At 32.0% G+C, this 19,133-nt stretch overlaps 3 protein-coding genes across 5 annotated transcripts; 2 read left to right on the forward strand and 1 right to left on the reverse strand.

Moving 5' to 3' along the window:
- Positions 1 to 220: 220 nt before the first annotated feature.
- Positions 221 to 5,093, forward strand: LOC101507894 (tryptophan synthase alpha chain, chloroplastic-like). Of its 3 annotated transcripts, none has more exons than XM_004494026.4 (10): positions 221 to 396; positions 1,088 to 1,305; positions 1,603 to 1,749; positions 1,827 to 1,892; positions 2,518 to 2,626; positions 3,137 to 3,213; positions 3,605 to 3,682; positions 4,206 to 4,283; positions 4,664 to 4,723; positions 4,809 to 5,093. In XM_004494026.4, exons 2-10 carry the CDS (start codon positions 1,111 to 1,113, stop codon positions 4,941 to 4,943), a joined length of 945 nt encoding a protein of 314 aa, XP_004494083.1. In that variant the 5' UTR covers positions 221 to 396; positions 1,088 to 1,110; the 3' UTR covers positions 4,944 to 5,093. The 3 variants fall into 3 exon arrangements, with proteins under 3 accessions (XP_004494083.1, XP_004494084.1, XP_004494085.1); XM_004494027.4 differs by having other exon boundaries at positions 241 to 390; XM_004494028.4 differs by having other exon boundaries at positions 259 to 396; positions 1,211 to 1,305.
- Positions 5,094 to 7,997: 2,904 nt separating this feature from the next.
- Positions 7,998 to 12,234, forward strand: LOC101508638 (triosephosphate isomerase, chloroplastic). Its single transcript, XM_004494029.4, has 9 exons — positions 7,998 to 8,325; positions 8,497 to 8,523; positions 9,472 to 9,541; positions 10,343 to 10,466; positions 10,690 to 10,774; positions 10,880 to 11,012; positions 11,097 to 11,270; positions 11,785 to 11,867; positions 11,952 to 12,234. Exons 1-9 carry the CDS (start codon positions 8,134 to 8,136, stop codon positions 12,006 to 12,008), a joined length of 945 nt encoding a protein of 314 aa, XP_004494086.1. The 5' UTR covers positions 7,998 to 8,133; the 3' UTR covers positions 12,009 to 12,234.
- A 4,969-nt stretch (positions 12,235 to 17,203) lies between these two features.
- LOC101508956 (probable aquaporin TIP-type) lies at positions 17,204 to 18,687 on the reverse strand. Its single transcript, XM_004494030.2, has 2 exons — positions 18,182 to 18,687; positions 17,204 to 17,843 (listed from the first exon to the last, which is right to left on the reverse strand). Exons 1-2 carry the CDS (start codon positions 18,560 to 18,562, stop codon positions 17,472 to 17,474), a joined length of 753 nt encoding a protein of 250 aa, XP_004494087.1. The 5' UTR covers positions 18,563 to 18,687; the 3' UTR covers positions 17,204 to 17,471.
- Between the last annotated feature and the right edge of the window lie 446 nt (positions 18,688 to 19,133).

Raw genomic sequence — 19,133 nt, forward strand, 5'->3', positions numbered from 1 at the left:
TATAATTATAATATATTTTTTAATTTTATGTCACCGTTTTTCTACTTGATGCGGGGCACAGAATCAAGACTGGTTTGTATAATATATACCAAACTTGAATTATCATCATTATTATTATTATAGCATAATAATAACTTGCCTAATTTGTATTAAACAACAGACAAAATGCAAGGGGGTAGAATCGATTAGGTTACTCCGTGAAAGCTACCATTTCCAGGTTCATGTACAATCCATATTTTTACCGTAAAATTAATTTATCAGACAAAGTCCAAACACCCTTTTAAGAGTCACTCAAAGTTGGACTCGCACTAATTCCACTGCCCGTTAAAACAAAAACTTGCCGGAAAACGCAGCCGGAGTTTTTTGCCGACAGCCAGAAACATTGAACAAGTTCAGGTTTTCCTTTTTTTCTCCTTTTTTTTTTTCTCCTTCTGCGGCGCGCGAGAGCATTGCGTCTCAGCATAGCTCCACTCCGCACCGCTATTCAGTGCTTAAGCTGCGCGAATTACAGCTTAGAGTTCAGTTTGATGCAAAAATTAGTGTTAATTATTCATCCATTGCAAAACCTAATTCACATTATTTTATCACTTCAAACATTTTCCTACCGAAACCTAACATTTGTATATTTACCAAATTAACATTTGAATCATTCAATCTTGATACAATCTATTGTAAATAAAACACAATCTCAGTAGCTTAGTGGATTCAGTAGCAATTTCAATTCACTAGAGAAAAATTACAGCATTAATGAACGTAAGGAGCTATGTAGCTTCTACACATCTGATGGAAGGCGTGGTTGGTGTCCGACACCGACACAATACCCCGCCTTGATTAATTTATTAATTAGTTTTCTCTAATTATCAATTGTGTCAACATATCAGGGTATATCAGGGTGTGTCTGGTGTCAGCGTCATAGATAAGGAGAACACAAAAGCATATATTTTGCCACTATAGTTGAATTTATTGTTGTGATATATTTCATTTCATACACTAGTTAAATTTGTGATAACATATTTTTCTTTTCATAAAATTTGTAACAATATTTTGGTGTGGTGTGGTGTGGTGTTGTTGTGTTCTTGTTCTGTAGAATTGGGAAGACAACTAGTTTTTATGGCCATTGCATTGAAATCATCTTGCTTCTTGCAATTGAACAAACCCGATAGTGGTTTCCGGGTCAGTTTTTACTCTAAGAAACCTATAATTATCTCAGTAAAAAGATATACTCCGGTGGCTGCTACTGCTATCAGGACTATGGAAACAGTTGGGCTCTCTGAAACATTCGACAGGCTGAAGAAACAAGGAAAAGTGAGTGTGCTTATATATTATTATTATTTTTTCTGTTTGTGTTCTAATTTCCATGCATGTCACATTTTTTGCCTTCAACTTGAATAATACTGTACTGTACTTGTTGTTTTAATTATTCAATTTTCAATGCTTTTTCGAATGAATAACTTTTCTTTGCTTGGTTATAATGGATTAGTAACTATGATTATATATACTTTGTATATGCCAACTTAATTTGTTGCAATGTGATGAATGAATCGGAATACTATTCTTGACATGAAATGATTATTTTCTAAGAAGCATATTTATCTTGTCAAGGTGGCTTTTATCCCATACATCACAGCTGGTGATCCCGACCTTTCGACCACAGCAGAAGCACTGAAAGTGCTTGATTCATGTGGATCTGACATTATTGAGTTGGGTGTTCCATACTCTGATCCTTTGGCAGATGGTCCTGTTATCCAGGTTCAATTCTTTCTTCTTTTCTAGTGATATTTAGCACTATCTGATTGATTCTCAAACTGATGTGTCTTTCTGTTCAGGCTGCTGCTACACGATCTTTAGCTAGAGGGACCAATTTTGATTCAATTATTTCTATGTTGAAAGAGGTAAACTTATGAGACTATTTACCACTGATTAATTATTCCTGCCATAAACTACCAGGTCTGCTGTAACAATTGATTTTCATTCACAAATCTTCTATTATCTTTTGTCTCATTTTCTTTAGTATTTGGCAAACTAGTTGCCCAAATATCAAATTTTGCTAATTTGTTACGAAGATTGAACCACTGATGTCTATCCTCCACCCTTGTTCTTGAAGTTGAAGGAGACACTTTTTAAGCCCTCGTCCTTATAATTATCATAGGAAATAATGATTTGAACAAACCCTACTTTTGTGAGCAGTGACACACTTGTGACTCAAACAAATATAAGTTTGTAGATAGTTTATATCTGATGCTTATTATTCACAATGAGGGGCAGATTGCAAACATATTTTTAAGTTTTAATGATATTTTCTTGTCTCAATGTCATCTGTTCATTTCATGAAACTATGATATATTCCACCATTTTGAACCTTTGACAGGATATTTTTGTGTGCACCGTTATATAGTTTAAACGACTATTCTAACTAGGAGGAGTTCAGAAACCTTCTCTTATTGCTCTATGAAATGTATCTTCTCTTGGATTCATGATTCATAGACAGGTTATCATTCTCAATGGTTAATTTGGCAGGTTGTCCCTCAATTATCTACTCCAATTGCACTGTTTACTTATTACAATCCAATACTGAAGCGTGGTACAGGGAGATTTATGTCAACAATAAGAGACACTGGCGTTCATGGTGAGACTCAACTGAAGTAATGGTTTGACAAATAGCATACTTTATTAAAATTATATTTGCTTCATTACTCTTGGTCTATTTTCTAAACATGTTTTATGATAAATGTTAGAATATCTTAGTTTATCTTTTTGGATTAGTTTTCAATAATATCATATTTTATGAATAGGGATAGATTACTTTGTATTTATCTTATTATATTGCTTTTAAGCCTATATAAAGAGTCTCTGTTGTGTAGTTGAAACACACGGTTTCATCATATTCCTTTCCATTTTCCTCTCATTCAACAATAAACAATGTCATCAAATGTATTGGCAGGATTTGGGAACTGTTCCAAATTCTTATGCCATGCGGTATACTTACAGTCAGTTTTTTAGGTTTTGCTAAGGTTTCTATGTTGGCCGAGTTCACATAGAAATTGCTAATGAAATGAAAACTTATCTGTGTTATTTACCCTTTTTCTTCCAGTTTGGTAGTCTGAATAATATTCTTTTCTTTAATGTATGTATGCAGGACTTGTAGTCCCCGATGTTCCTCTGGAGGAGACAGAAACTTTAAGGGAAGAAGCTAAGAAGAGTGGAATTGAACTGGTTTGCCTACCTTTAAAATTTTCTTTTACTTTGTTTCTGGATTTCAAATGGATATCCTTATATTTTTTATTGTAATTATAGAGTAGTGGTAAACTTCATTTTATTTGTTTACAATATGAATTTATAAATATGAAATCCAGAAGTTACTAAACATAACAATGGAGACATGGTTTCTGTCAAAAAGAAAATCAAAGGAGGCATGGTGGTGATTGGACCAATTGAAGTTTTGTTATGAAACATAATTGTATTTCTTGTGTTATTCTTTTTGCAATACTGTATAAATTTGATGCTGGTATATTTTGTTACATGTTCTTTTTTGTGTGTGGCTAATCTATATACATATGGCTATAGTTAGTTGATTTGGTAAGTTCGTTTCTTTGATGTCATCAAGGTTCTCCTCACAACGCCCACCACTCCGACAAAGCGGATGAAAGCCATTGTGGATGCTGCAGAAGGATTTGTGTATCTTGTAAGAGCTTTTGTCAATCATGCTATCTTCTTTATTTGGCGTCTTTTTCTCCATCGTTATTTTCTGCAATCAAGATATGATTACTAAAATTAAAGTCAAAAGGTTTTCCCAGCAAAAGCTGTGAGGACAGACATTTTTATGAAGGTTCCTTTTTGTAGTATTTACTAGGCTGGAATTGGACAAAATTTTATGGGGTAGCCAGTCATGGAAATTGGACAAATTTTAGGTTTTTTAAGTAATTCTTTATAAAGTTGTTCAACTTCGGTTATTTTACTGAATGTTGAAGTCTTCAAAAATGTATTTTTAAAGTTTTTTATGCTAGATCAAGAGATTTATTTTCAAACAAATCATTTAGCTCACGTGCCAAATTGGGCTAGGAAGTGTACATTGATAACAAGTCACCTTAGTGCCAAGTTTTGAGAGATACGATACAATGAAAACCAAAAATGTCTCGCATAACTTTCTCAGATCAATGTATGCCGCTGGTAAATGTCGTTAACCATTTGTTGATTAAAATTTCTAGGTGAGCTCTGTGGGGGTCACTGGAGCCCGAGCATCAGTTAGTGGTAAAGTTCAGGCCCTTCTGCAGGAAATCAAAGAGGTTTGTCTCTGTTCATTCTGAAAAGGGATTTGGATTGACTGCTGCCAAAATATGATGCATTTCCTGTAGTCATGAGATTTTTGTCATTAGATGAAGATTAAATGGTTCAAATTCTGAACTTATTTTTTAAATCCAATTCGCCAAAGTTAAAATACTCATTTGTTTGTAATCCAATAGATCTGAATCTCATGACAGTAGATTGCAGGGAACCAAATTCAAATTTGCTTTCCCTTCTTTTCCATCCCCTCCTGTGTCCGCCCCATTCTTTATTGTTTCAATAGCTGATACTAAGATTGATACAATATTCTAACATAGAACTTAGTGAATCTTAATATTGATGCTCCATTGAATTCTTCTTTTGCTTTCTTTTTTAAATTAAGGCAACAACTAAGCCTGTGGCAGTTGGTTTTGGGATATCAACACCTGAGCAAGTGAAGCAGGTACGTACTTTGTCCATAGTATAATAGTAGTATGCTTCAACTTCTATTTGGTTAAATAATCAATCAATCAAATAATTTGTTGCAGGTAGCAGGATGGGGAGCTGATGGTGTGATTGTTGGCAGTGCTATGGTGAAGGTGCTTGGTGATGCCAAATCTCCTCAAGAGGGATTGAAAGAGCTGGAACATTTCACCCGCTCCTTAAAGTCTGCACTTGATTGAAATCATGTCTGGAATAGCACAAACTTCTAGTAGTTCTTGTCTTCATAGTTAAAGGATTGAATAAGGATCTGTTAATTTTTTTATGCAATCGTGATATAAAATGGTCCAGTTTTTGTTCGTTTTCAATTAAGACAAAATATTTTTATGGTAGATTCATCTCCTTTCTCTGCTGAGCTGTGCCAACTGGTTCCCATAATCATTTCAAATCTTCATATACTTCCGATGCTGCCTGTTGTTTTAAGATTCTTTTTTCAAAAGGTCTAAAATAAAGTTATACAAAATTTAACTTGTATATTATTAATAGATAATATAGATAGTTCTAATTTTTTTTAATAGCTAATAGGCTTTGATCAACAACATAACACAAAGAAGTAGGTTGTTTCCCAAATGTTGTGAAGGAATTGTTATGGATATTAATAGCAGAGATCAATAAAACAAGTTGGCACAAGAAAGCAATAACCAAACAAAACATGAAAGTTAACCAATAAAATCAGCAACAATAAAAAAAGAACGAATAAGATAATACCAAGAATTACGTGGTTCACTATTAAAGACCTAGTCTATGGGAAAAGCGCAGAACAATTCACTATAACAATACATATTAAGTTTATTGCCATAGAGTTTTCCTTTGGCTTCTTACAACACCCCTGCAGAGCAAATGTTACAAGAATAACCAAATTGCTAATAGGCCCTAAAAGACAATAACAGAAAAACATGCAAAGCACCCTTGTTGGTGTTTATTTGTTGTCCTCTTTAATTAAGGGCTTCCTCTATACATTCTCATGACTCTTGTTGCTCTGACAAGGTGATTCAATCGCTCTCCTCGATAGAATCTGCGCTTCGAGTGCCGCCAAAAAAATGATCTTTGACTTCACCTGGCTCTTTGAGTCCTGCAAAGGGTGGAGGTTGTCTCATGTTCGTGCTCTTCAAGGTGGTTCATACTTTTGTTTGTCTAATCATTATATTTTAACAGTGATGACTATTGTTACAAACTGCGAATATATTGAGGTATACAAATTCAATTAAAATTTAACAGAGACTAACTTAAACATTCAAATAATTGACCATCATTACACCTCATTCCATTTTATACTATTTGATATCACATGTCCACAAACTCAAACTTGAAGCTCAAACTCATACTCAACCACTTATTATATGTTTGATTTCACGGTGAGATTGATAAATTTACATCGAACCACCGTAATTTTACATAAACAATAATTTGTAGTTTTTGCAAATTTTGACAATCCTCGGTAAAACAAAACAAACAAGCACGTAAATGGAGGCCAAAATATCCGTACTATCTAAGCAAACGTTTTTAACGGCAACACAACATGCTCTTTCGTCACCACAAATTCTGTTAAATCTAAATGATTCATGCCACTTTATCTTGATCTAGATAGTGCTTCATTTGTCTTAAGCCACGTGGCAGAATGAGATGAACTACAATAAATTTTTGAAAAGGAGACAAAAAAGATATTTAGCAAAACGTGAGGAGTTCCTTATAGGAATAAGAAGAGAACGTTGCAATGCCAAAACAAAACAAAATAGAAGGCACTGACTTTGTTTGGCATACGGGTCAACTTGGATCGTTCGACTAGATTCTTGAATCTTTCTTATCTATCATCAATAAGTTTATTGGTTTTACGAAATTATATTTTTACGTGTTCAATTAAATTGCCTCAGAAAAAAGTATTCAATTAAATAATGTTAAAACAAACACACAAAAACTGATGAGAAATAAATTTAAAGTGAAAATAGTTTTTGGTTGGAGAAAATATACAGAGAAGGAGATGAGTGAAGATATTATTTTAGGTAAATGTATATTGTGCGATTAGTTTTATGTTTTAAAGAAAACTTAAGCAATATGTTTGACTCAAACTCCAATGGTTAAACTACTGGTAAAAAGATGGGGTTTGTATCTTGCATTTTTCGGACTCAAGTCTCGTTGATCCACTTAGAGGGGATAAACTTAAATCTCCTTTTCAAATTTTAGATTTTAAAAGAAAGAAAAAATTAAATGAACTAAGAGTTTTTGGGAGGAGAGAATCTCGAGAGTAAGGAGACAAATTATTGGTATTATTTCCACGTTTTATAGTATTTTATAAATTAAAAATATGTTAATTAAAAATATTATTTTATTATTTTCTACAAAATTACATTTAGTAAAAATATAAAAAATTTATGTCCATTTTTATTTTATTTTCTACTCCCTCCAAATCCAAAGTTTTCCATTTTCCTCCTCTCCAAACCTAAACTATTTCTATATTGACTTCAGTATATATATTTATAAAATTTTAAATATTTCATTTTTTAAAAAAATATTAACAAATATATCAAGAACACTTGTTAAAACATTAAAAGTGAAAAATTTAATTTTAAAAGTGATACATTTAACTCTTTAAAATTTTAAGTTTTAATCTTTTTTGCACAATACTATATTTTCATTTCTCTTTTTAGTTTTTAGTTAGCATGACTCTTAATCTTGTTTAATTTAATGTTCACAATGAAGTATTATGGATTATACATAGTATAATAAATATAATCCACCGTAAAAAAATCAATAAATATAATTTAAAAAAGTTTCTTGTAAAAAACACATGAAAAAATAATAACTTCAATTTTTTTAATTGATGTTAACTTAATTTATACAAATTTTATTAATAACTAAGATTTACTCTTCTCATATTTTTATTATAAATTTTATTTTATTTAATATATTTTTTATACATATATTTATATAATGTTTATCAGTCAAAAAAGTGGTTATAATAAATTGCAGAGTACATTTTGTAACATGAATTTTGTTGTTGTTGTAAAGCAAGGTATTTTCTATGATTGCGGATATTTAATGTTTAGAAAAAATGAGATTGATCTAAGAAAGTAAACTTGAAGAGACATATGTTTTTGATAGTCACCGGCCAAATTTGTAAGATGCATTTGAAAACGATTTCCATAATTATTTAATAATAATTTATGAAAAAAACGATAGGAAAACAATAAACAATAAAAATGAGGTATTTTGTATATAAAAGAAGTAGTAAAAAGAGTCACAGTCTCTCATCTGAAGCACCACCAAACACTAAAAGCTGATCCAAACTGCACTTTATAGTCACCTGGTTCTTTCCGCACACTTCCAACTTCCAACAACAACAACGCTTCCTTCGATTCGATTCAATTCAATTCAATGGCGGTAACTTCAACATCACTCGCTTCTCAACTCTCCATCGGTCTCCGCCGCTCCTCTCCTAAGTTCGATTCTTTCACTTCTCAATCTCTCCCTCTTACCAACAACACTTTCTTCGATCCAAATCTTCGCTTATCTCTCTCTTCCACCAAACCCTCCCGTACCGTTATCGCCATGGCTGGCTCTGGCAAGGTACTTCTTCTTCTTCTTCTTCTTTTCATTTCAATTTATTTATTTATTTATTTATTATTTCTTCGGTAATTTTGTGTTATTCCTCATTTCATATCAAAATTGTATACATTTGACTTTGCTATACTTGAAATTATATATTGACATTTTCCTTCTTTTGTTTTGTGGTTCCAGTTCTTTGTTGGTGGCAATTGGAAGTGTGTAAGTATTTTTCTCACTTAGTTCTTTATTTTTCCACTACTTGTGAGGTTTATATTTGATTTTATTGTATTAGATTGCAATGTCTCCTTTAGTTTTTTATTGAAATACGAACTGTTTCCGTATCAATAAGCATTGTTGTTTTTTATGAAACTAATTGTCTTTTTCTATGATATCCTTGACTGTTTATTACTTCATTGCACTTATTTCTCTTTTTGCAATACATAGTTAAGGATATTATTGATAAAACAATAGTTAATGTTATATTAAATTTTGACAACGATGAATAAATAGGAACACAATTTTTCTTAAAATATTACAGTTAAAAAGGAACAGGTGGAATAATAAACTTATATTTTTATAGTTTTCATCTGGTTTAATTCATCCCACTTTGTTACACATGGCTTGTTTGTGACTTATCTCTTAGAGCTTGCTTCTACCCTATGTCTCCTTGTCTTTCCGTTTGCCATAGTTTGTTCTTACTAGACAAGTTATTCTCTATATAACTGAATCAAAATAACTTAATTTCCCTTTGATCACAATGCAAAGCAAATCTGGATGATAAACCCCAGTTTTTTTCACTGTTTCTTAATATTTTTAAGAGACAAAGCTTCATGTCACAAGATAACTGTCTGTATGATGAATTTCCTTCACGGTTCATTGATTATCTTATCAGTTAGCTTGTTTAAATTAACAAAATTATCGTCGTCTCTTTCTGTCTTACTAGGTTTTTTTACTTAGGCACTTCCTTTTTTGTGTTGGTATGTTCAGCAGTTTTTGTTCTTTTATATTATGCACTGAAGACTAAACAGCTTCTAATACAGATGAAGTAATTGGTTTTCATGGTTCTATCAATTCCCTGTTCAGTTAGCAACCGTGTTACATGCAATATTATTTCCGTCTTTAAAACTCTCAAAAATTGAGTTTTATTACTTTTGTTGTTATCTCTAGAATGGAACAAAAGACTCCATCAGTAAGCTTCTCTCTGACTTGAACAGTGCAAAATTGGAGCCTGATGTTGGTAAGATATATCCAATCTTTACCTCGTGTGTTTTTAGTTACAAGCTGTAGAAGACAACAACAAAATTTATAATGCTTCTTCTCAACTCATTAATTATAAAATAAACTGCTGAGATTGGAAATATTTTTTTCTTTTTACTAATATATTTGGCATTGCAAAATGCTGATGAAATGTATTACCAATTCCAAATGGTTTATTACCCAGTTTGATGGTAAAAAATGTTCAATTCATTAAATTAACCTAGGTTTCTAATGGGCCAGTGGCCGCTCACTCCACTACAAAATAATAGGATTGAAAATGCAAGGAACTCCCTCAGGATCAAACTATGGATTATGTGCAGAGAACTCCCCTGTGCTTTCAACATGACTCATTAACTTACCAGACCATCCATTTGCTCTCCCTTTGGGATTTTTGTACATGCACAATGGGGTTTAGTCATTATACCGTGCTATAATGTGCATTTTCTGGTTAGTTAAAGGAATTGTTTTGATGACCCATAATTGAGAGGCTTCATTATATTTTGTCCCAAAGTTATTATTTATTTAAGTCAAACTAACTGTCATTATACAACTGTCCATGAGAGGATTTGAACTCAAACTCTCTGTCTCTTGAGGTTACTGGGTCAAACTCTTAATATTGAGCTGACAAATCAGGGACTATATTGTCCCAAAAAAGTACAACATTATGTGTAACATTAAGTGTGTGGCTTATGTTACAATAATTTTTTCTTAATTACCTCTTTAATATATTTGTATTTGTTATCTGGTTTTCATAAGCTTTTCCATTTTGTGAGAAGTACAGATGTTGTTGTTGCACCTCCCTTTGTGTACATCGATCAGGTGAAAAGCTCAATTACAGATAGGATTGAAATATCTGCCCAGAATTCTTGGGTGGGAAAAGGTGGTGCTTTCACCGGAGAAATCAGGTTAGATTTCTCTTTCCTGTCAAAACAATATTGATTTAGTTTTTTTTTTCTGTGCACAAAGTTAGGCCTGTTGGGTGATTATAGATACATCTTTTCTATTTTCTCTAATGCCCTTCTGCTGTTTTTGATGTTTAAACATGTATTATTTTCTGGTGTTCTTGTAATATGCTGCAATTTAGCAAGTAAACTCAGCCACTTAATAAATATCATCCGACTCTTGCAGTGTGGAACAACTGAAAGACCTTGGATGCAAGTGGGTTATTCTTGGACATTCTGAGCGAAGGCATGTTATTGGAGAAAAAGATGAGGTAAAACTCCAGTTAGAAATCCTTTCCAGTGGCTTTTCTAGAATGTATCAATATATTGTAAGGGATGCATGATATTAGATGTTAGCTGAAAATTGTCAACTCCAGTTTATAGGAAAGAAAGCGGCTTATGCTTTGAGCGAGGGTCTTGGAGTGATTGCATGCATTGGGGAATTGTTAGAAGAGAGGGAAGCTGGGAAAACTTTTGATGTCTGTTTCCAGCAATTGAAGGCTTATGCAGGTGAAAGCTATGTTTCTTCATGAACAATTTTCTTTGCTGATTGCTTCCATAACATCCATTATAATGTATATCCATTATGTACAGATGCGGTGCCTAGTTGGGATAATATTGTTATTGCATATGAACCTGTATGGGCCATTGGAACTGGCAAAGTAGCCTCTCCCGAGCAAGCTCAGGAAGTACATGTGGCTCTCCGTGATTGGCTTAAGAATAATGTCTCAGCTGAAGTCGCATCTAAAACACGAATAATTTATGGAGGTAAATATTTTATTTTAATTTTAGTTGTATTTACACTTGTCATGAAAATTTAAGATGGTGTATAATAAATTTGCACGCTTTTACATTTTATTCAATGTCATGCACTCTCGTGCTGAGAAAACAACTTCTTTGCCATTGCTCCCATTATTTTTCTGTCAATCCATTCCTAAGATGCGTTATTTATGTACCAAGTGAGTTCATTCTTCATTCTGCTAGGTTCATTTATGGAGCATGTATGTAATGGAACAATAGATTAACCAAAGGAAAAGTGTATCGTTTGTATCAATTAACTGCCTGGCATTTGTTGATAGGCTATATACTTGATAGCTTTAAACTTGTACATGTATAAATCTCTCATTGATATTAGATTAGCCGATTGCAGAAAGTTTATTTAAATTGAGTATATTTGCAACTATGAGTGAATATAGTTTCTTTTGAATTTTTTAATAGTAATTTTTTCTATCACAGCAGCGTGCCAATTTGATATATTAACATTACAATAAAATGTTTTTAGGATCTGTAAATGGGGGCAACAGTGCTGAGCTTGCAAAGAAAGAAGACATTGATGGATTTCTTGTTGGAGGTGCTTCATTAAAGGTACATGGTTTCTTCAAAAAAAAATTGACCTTAGTGGCCATACCATTAATGTATCACTTACAAGTTGATCTTGTTGAGATGCAGGGTCCTGAGTTTGCCACCATTGTCAATTCAGTCACATCCAAGAAAGTTGCGGCTTGATTACTTATTGTGGTTTTTGCAATATGAGAGCATTAACTAATGTGACAGTAATGACATTATGTGATACATTTTCTTTGCATTCAATAGGAGAAGCATTCTCAGTTTTCTAAAGTACCTGTGTTTTATGGTAGCAATTAGTGATACAAAAAGTGTTAAAGGTAATAAATGTTTCTGAATTATTGTCGTTTTTCATAATTCCCGTCAATATTAAGAAATATTGGTTTTATGTTTGCCCTCTATTGGCATCATGCATTGTCAATAAACTCCACACTCTATGTTCCTAATCAACCAAAAGATGGAAAGAAAAGGGCCTGAAAACCCAATAAAATAATGGTTTGATTTGTTTGGTCATCAATCATCATAATCCCAATGTCACTAGCAACTTAGCACGATGGGTAGCAGTAATCAAACTGCAGGCCTCAGCTCTAATTTCAGGTCAGTTACTTTCAATTCAAGACGCCTATCTAAATATATTTTCTCATTTTTCTTAATACTTTGTTTTTTTGTTGTGTATTTTAATATCTCGAAAAATTATTGCAACATGACTAACCATGTTTCCAATATGAAACTTATTTATAATAGTGACAAGAAATCACTAATGACCAAAAACAAAATTAAGAAATCACTAATTGACATATCTTAAATAATTTGGCTATCAACTAATTTAGTTTATACAACTTATCTTTTGCAAAAAAAAATTATGATGAGTTTTAAGGGCCTAATTGCTTGAGTAAGCCCATTTAAGGGTCATTTTGCCTGATCACTTAGGAACTTTTAGGTTTTGCCAGCAAGGGCCAGTTTTTGGGCTTCAGCCCTTTGTCTTTCTTGTGTCAGTAAAAGAAATGTGATTGCTCATCCAGCTCCTATATTTGCTCATTTTTTCGACTTTTTATCTTATCTTAGTTTTCGGTAGTGTATTAAAGGCAGATGGGCAAACATAAGGGACAGATGAGCAATCACCGTAAAAAATTATTTGTTCCCCCAAAATAGTTGTAAGGTACTTTATAAAGTTTTTATTTAGATTCATTCAATTTTTTATTAGTTTAAGTGGTTCGAATAACTGTATTTACACTTTATAGAAAATAGAACCCAAAAGCAAATTTCAAAATTTATAAAAAAATTATAACCATTGTGTGTACTATTTAAAAAGTTAGGACATGGGACTATGCAAGAAAGAAAAGGTGATAGAACAGAATAAAAAAGGCTCGATCACTGCATGCATCACATTATACAATGAACCGGAAATCACGAATACACCGCCTAATAGTTATTGGTATTGTTGGCATGTGCTTTCTATATTAAATTATTTATTTAGTCGCTTGTTAACCGTGCATATGAAAAAGCACAAGAATTGGGGGACTCTGCAAGTTAGGGATGCTGTCTTATTCATATGCAACAGAGCTTAAGACAGAATTGCACCGAATCGGCGCATGATTGTCATTAACTATTATTTTTTTGAATCATTGTCATTAATTAATGTTATGTATAAAATATTAGTAATTTAGATAAACTTTCCACATGATATTGGTATGTGATATGAAATTATTTATTGTAAATCTGTAATAGCATAGGAGAGGTTGCTGCTATTAGCTGTATTAATACTATGTAATTCCTCTGCCTCCACTCATTACTTCAAATTAAGTCAACTCTAAACTTTTTTCTCTAGGCTTAACTATTTCTTAATTATGTACTGGTAATCACATTCACTAACTATATATACCCATAGAAAACTAATAATAATGCTACCTAACTCCTTATTCTCTTATTGCTTTTGGGACTATATTTTCAATGTTTCATAGCCGCTGCTTGATAGGCATCACGAAGAACCTAACCTATAGTTAATAAATGTATATTTGGTTTCCGGAAACTGTTCATAAATCATAGTCAAATCGAAATGTAATAAGGTCTCAAAAGAATGGGTGTGTGTAACGTGACGAGTTGGCATATGTTACTGGAAAGAACCTTTCGTGCATAACAAGGCTCCCTAGACTTGCCATGTTTCTTGCCGTTTTAATTTTTTTCTCTTTCTTGGGTTGCATTTCTGGCTCAAGAAGTTGCAAATATGGCTCGAGATTTGGAGGCATAAGCAAGCGAAAAAGATCATATATCTTCTGAGCTCTATCTATGATGATCGACTACTCTCTCTTTCTCTTTTGTGTACCATTCATAAAAAAATAAACGAATCAACAATAAGACATTCAACATAAAATTGACGTTTCCAATAATGTAGAAAGAATAATGAATTTATTGAACAAGCGAGAAGTAATGTTCTAATATCATAATAAAATATATAAAATGTTGATATTAAAGAAAGAAGAGAAAAGTAGAAATAAATTTGTATTGAAAAAATAAAAATAAATACTGTTAGTTATAATCGGTATAAGATACTGTTTATATATATATATTTCAAAATAACTATTACAATCAACTTACAACTAATCTAACTAATTTACAACTAATTTAACTAATTTAACTAATTTATAATTGACGTAAACTAACTCTAACAAGAACAACCTATTCTGATGGGCGTGATAATATTTTTGAAAAAATGGGTAGGCAACTTTCTACAGTAAGTTTTCCACACATGATCCAAAAAACATACTATATGGAGGGCCAAAGTAATAAATTATCGTACTAAAAAAACTCGAAATAAGAATACGACAAAATATATTTGTTTGGTCACTAAATTTTGTCGCCATAATACTTAATAATGAAATTAATATAAATGGATTTTTCATTTATATCTCTAAATTCTTTTACTATTTCAAAAAAAATTAGTTAGTATAAATTAATCAATTATAATTACAAAATCGTTAAATACTTTTTAAGATGTACCTTATTTATATAATCAATTCGTTAAATACTCTTTTAAGGTCTACCTTGTTAATTTACATACTAAAATTTTTGTGAGCGTATGTTAACAACTCCACTCACTTTTTAATTGTTAACAATTATAACTATTTCTGTTAAATACACTTTAACATATAACTTACTAAAAAAGTTAAGTGAATATAAATTAGATATATATATATATATATATATATAATAAATACATTACATAATAATTAATATACTATAAGGTAAGAAGGGAGAGGGGTCAAGGCCACTCTTTCTCCACCCCTTCGTCCGTCCGTGACACCACATATAACGTTGAAATTTTGTTTACAATTCATATAATTTTCAAATAGCAATACTTCTAAGAGATATGAAATGTTAAATGATGTTCTCGATAAAAAGCAGACTTAGTCGATGATGTTATATGTGCGGATAATTTTTAAAATATATTTAATTTTTTTAATAATTATATTAATATAGTAAAATTAAATAATTTAATGTATTTTTTAATTAATTTGTTGTAATATTTTAGTTTAATGCATCTCTTAATCATCAAATTAATGTACTTATTAAGTTATTAAAGATTATAAATTTTTCAATAGTTGTTTTTTTTACTAATTGATATGAGTTGCTCAATAAATAAAAATACTTTAGAGGTAAAAAAGACAAGATAAAATTAATGTTACATAAATTAAAATTATGTAAAAAATATTTCTGAGTCATTTATTATTTTCTCTGGTGTACGAAAGTAAATGAAAGAACTTTATTATGTAAACTATCATTGATTGATTGATGTAAATGCACACTTCACTTCAAAAAATTTAAAGTATTTGAAGCGTATTCGCCGGTTAACCCGTTTGCATCCAATATATATAAATTGTTAGAAGTGAATCGAATATAAAATTAATGTGATGCTCACGTTTTAAAATTTATTTGTGCAGTTCTTATTATCAATAATTTTGTCTTCTTCCTGTTCAAAATTTGTAAGATACCTCCAATAAAATATTCAATATATAGTAATTTAGATATAGAATGTTTATGTATTTGTACCTGAATGAATGTAAATGAATGTCATGATTTTAGTTCAGAAATCTAGCTTTTATATAGATCTCTAAACTAAGTTTATGGGTGCCACTACCTTGATAATAATTTTAGTACATAATGCCTATAATAATTTTATAAGATTAAAATTGACAAGCAAAATTTACCAAAATATCTTATGTATAAAAACCGAGGTAGTATGATGAAGAGAAGCAGAAGCTATGTTGCCAAAATGTCTAATAACGGGGGTGTGGACCACTGCTCCATTACCCTAATGAATAAAGTGGCCGGCACATAATAATATGGCAAGGCCCATTTTGTTTGGAAATTAGTCTTCTTTCTTTTTCTTTCACGTGCTGTGTAGTTGTAATCTCATACAAAATCACCTAAATCGTATACTATCTTTTTTTCTTAAACTAAAGATAATAATTAGTCCATACGTTTGTTTTTCTTCCTTCACTCGAATTTAAACTCAAATTCTCCGCTTATTTAACCTTCGACTATAACTAGTTGAGCTACACATTCACTCTTACTATAGATCCCAATTTGATAATGACCATTGGGAGGGGAAAAAAACTTTACCATCAATCAGTACTCTACTAATTTTGTATTTATTCATTCTGCCACGTAGAAACACCATTTAGTAGATGGAATCAAAGTTATCACAATACAATCATATAACAATAATATAAAGGATAAAAACAAAACATATGAGATCTATAAAATCTAATTTAAGTAACAAATGTCGATATTATTAGATCGCATATTATGTCACAAATTCAACATAAAAACCACGAAACTGAAAATTAATTTTTTATCATTTCATTACAATATTCAATTGATTGAATTATAAATTACCATTTTTTATACTCGTTTGAGTAATTCAAATTACAATTCAAATGGATTAGAGTAGTCGAATTATGACCTAAAGGTTTAGTGGACTCCGTTTTCATTTTAAAATAAAATTTTGAATATGTAATTTCAAAAATAAAATATAAAAATTATATGAATTAATTCTAAAACCAATAACAGTATGTAAGTATGTAACCAACCAGAAGAGAGACATAGAGGATATGTAGTTCTCTATCACCGCCCTACATTCATTATCGCCCCCGCATTATTAATTTTCTAGAACAGTAGGTCCATGTTTTACTCCTCCACGTGGGACCCAAAATGTGGCATATAGGGTTAAATAAAACATAAACGTTTTTAGATTAATTCTAACATTTTTGTTTAGGGAATTAATTATAGTAATAAAAATACAAAGAGAAAGATGCAAGAAAAAGAAAAGCAAAGAAGTTGAATGATACAACCAACCAGACCCAAAATAATAACATTCATTCATTGGTGGACCCGCTGACATAGAACCGAACCACATAGACAATGCATGTACAAAATAATTTAACCAAAGGATAATAATTTAACGATCATCAACCGTACAACCAAAGATCAACGGGCACCATTTCAGCACAAAAGAAGAAACAACCCTCAATGAGTGGAAGAAAAAGAAGTACACAAGGAAAGAAAAAACATGCACAAAAGAAGAAATCAGAGAAATTCAATAAAATACACAATTTCATTTCCCATCTAGTAGTCAGTGGTAGGGAGTTGCTCGTGGGTGTGGCTAATGAAGACGACCTCGTAGATAAGCCCAGCAAGCCCACCACCGATAAGTGGCCCAGCCCAGTAGATCCAGTGGTTGGACCAGCTCCAGCTTACAACAGCTGGGCCGAATGACACGGCTGGGTTCATGGATGCTCCGGTGAAGGCTCCTCCAACCAAAATGTTAGCACCAACAATGAAACCAATTGCAATTGGTGCAATAATTCCAATATTACCCTTCTTTGGGTCAACGGCAGTAGCATACACGGTGTACACCAAACCGAAGGTCAACACGATCTCCAACACCAAAGCGGGACCCACTCCAACTCCAGCTGAAAGTGAGAATGCTGGAACAGACTGCGATGCACCGTAACAAAACTCTCAGTTCGTTATTTAACCAAAATTATATTATTATTTAACCAAGAGTTTGACGTTATAAACTATTGGAAAATAACCAATATTTCATAAGAGTCAACGGATAGGGTAGATCAGTATTTAATATTTAAAAATTGAATACAACATTAATTATGTATTTCAAATAAATGATCAGTTTCATTTACACGACTGATATACTAAGATATTAATTTTGGTGAAAAAGTGATTTAAATGATAATAATTTTGTAATTATGGGTGTATAGAACGAATTAAGAGAGGGGTTCAGGATAAAACCGAAATGATTATATAGTGTGTCTTACCAAACCAGTAGCGAAGACGAGGAGCAAGGAAGCGACGATGGATCCGAGGAGTTGAGCGATAATGTAAACGATACCACGGAGGAGGGTGATGTTACCACCAACGAAGGCACCGAAAGTGACGGCGGGGTTAACATGACCACCGGAGATATTGGCACCTACGGAAACAGCAACAAAGAGAGCAAACGCATGAGCGATAGCGGCGGAGATGAGGCCGGAGGGAGTAGCAGCACCGTCGTTGGTTAGCTTGTTGTAAGCGATGCTTGAACCGGAGCCGGCGAAGACGAAGATGAAGGTTGAGATAAACTCAGCGAGACCAGCTTTCAAGGTGTCTGGGTGAGTTGCCTCTTGTGGATTTCCGATGGCAATATTTCTGATCGGCATGTTGGAATAGCGTTTTATCACTCTCTCAGTCACTGAAAGCGCTTTCTTTCTTTCTTTCGCTTCTTCTTGTTTTCGCTTCCTTCGCTTGTGTCTTCTTATATGGAGAACGACCGGCCTCCACTTTCACGGGCTGTAACCGGTTACCGGTTAAAATACTTCAATATTACAAATTCGTTTAGAATACTTCCAAATTTGTGAGGAATCAAAATTTTATAAAATACCAACCCAGAAAATAAACAAATCGTATTTCGTGACAGCCTGTTAATGTTATTCATTTCTAAGTTCTAATTTTTTATTTTATTTTTTGTAAAAAAAAGTATTTTTAGTTTTGAATTTGTCTAATTAAAGGGTTTGTACTATATGTACTATTTTACAAAATTTATATGTTATTTTAAAAATCAATAGTTTTCATCATTTCTATGATTTTTTAGATAAAAAATAATGTTGTAAGATACTTTAAATAAAAGTATATATATAAATAATTAATGCATATAGATGATTCTATAAATGCGATGATGCATATAAATAATTCTATGTCATTTATTTGTATCTCATAATAATATGTCAAATC

Source organism: Cicer arietinum, chromosome 3 (assembly GCF_000331145.2).
Source record: "Cicer arietinum cultivar CDC Frontier isolate Library 1 chromosome 3, Cicar.CDCFrontier_v2.0, whole genome shotgun sequence".
NCBI classification, from domain to species: Eukaryota; Viridiplantae; Streptophyta; class Magnoliopsida; order Fabales; family Fabaceae; genus Cicer; species Cicer arietinum.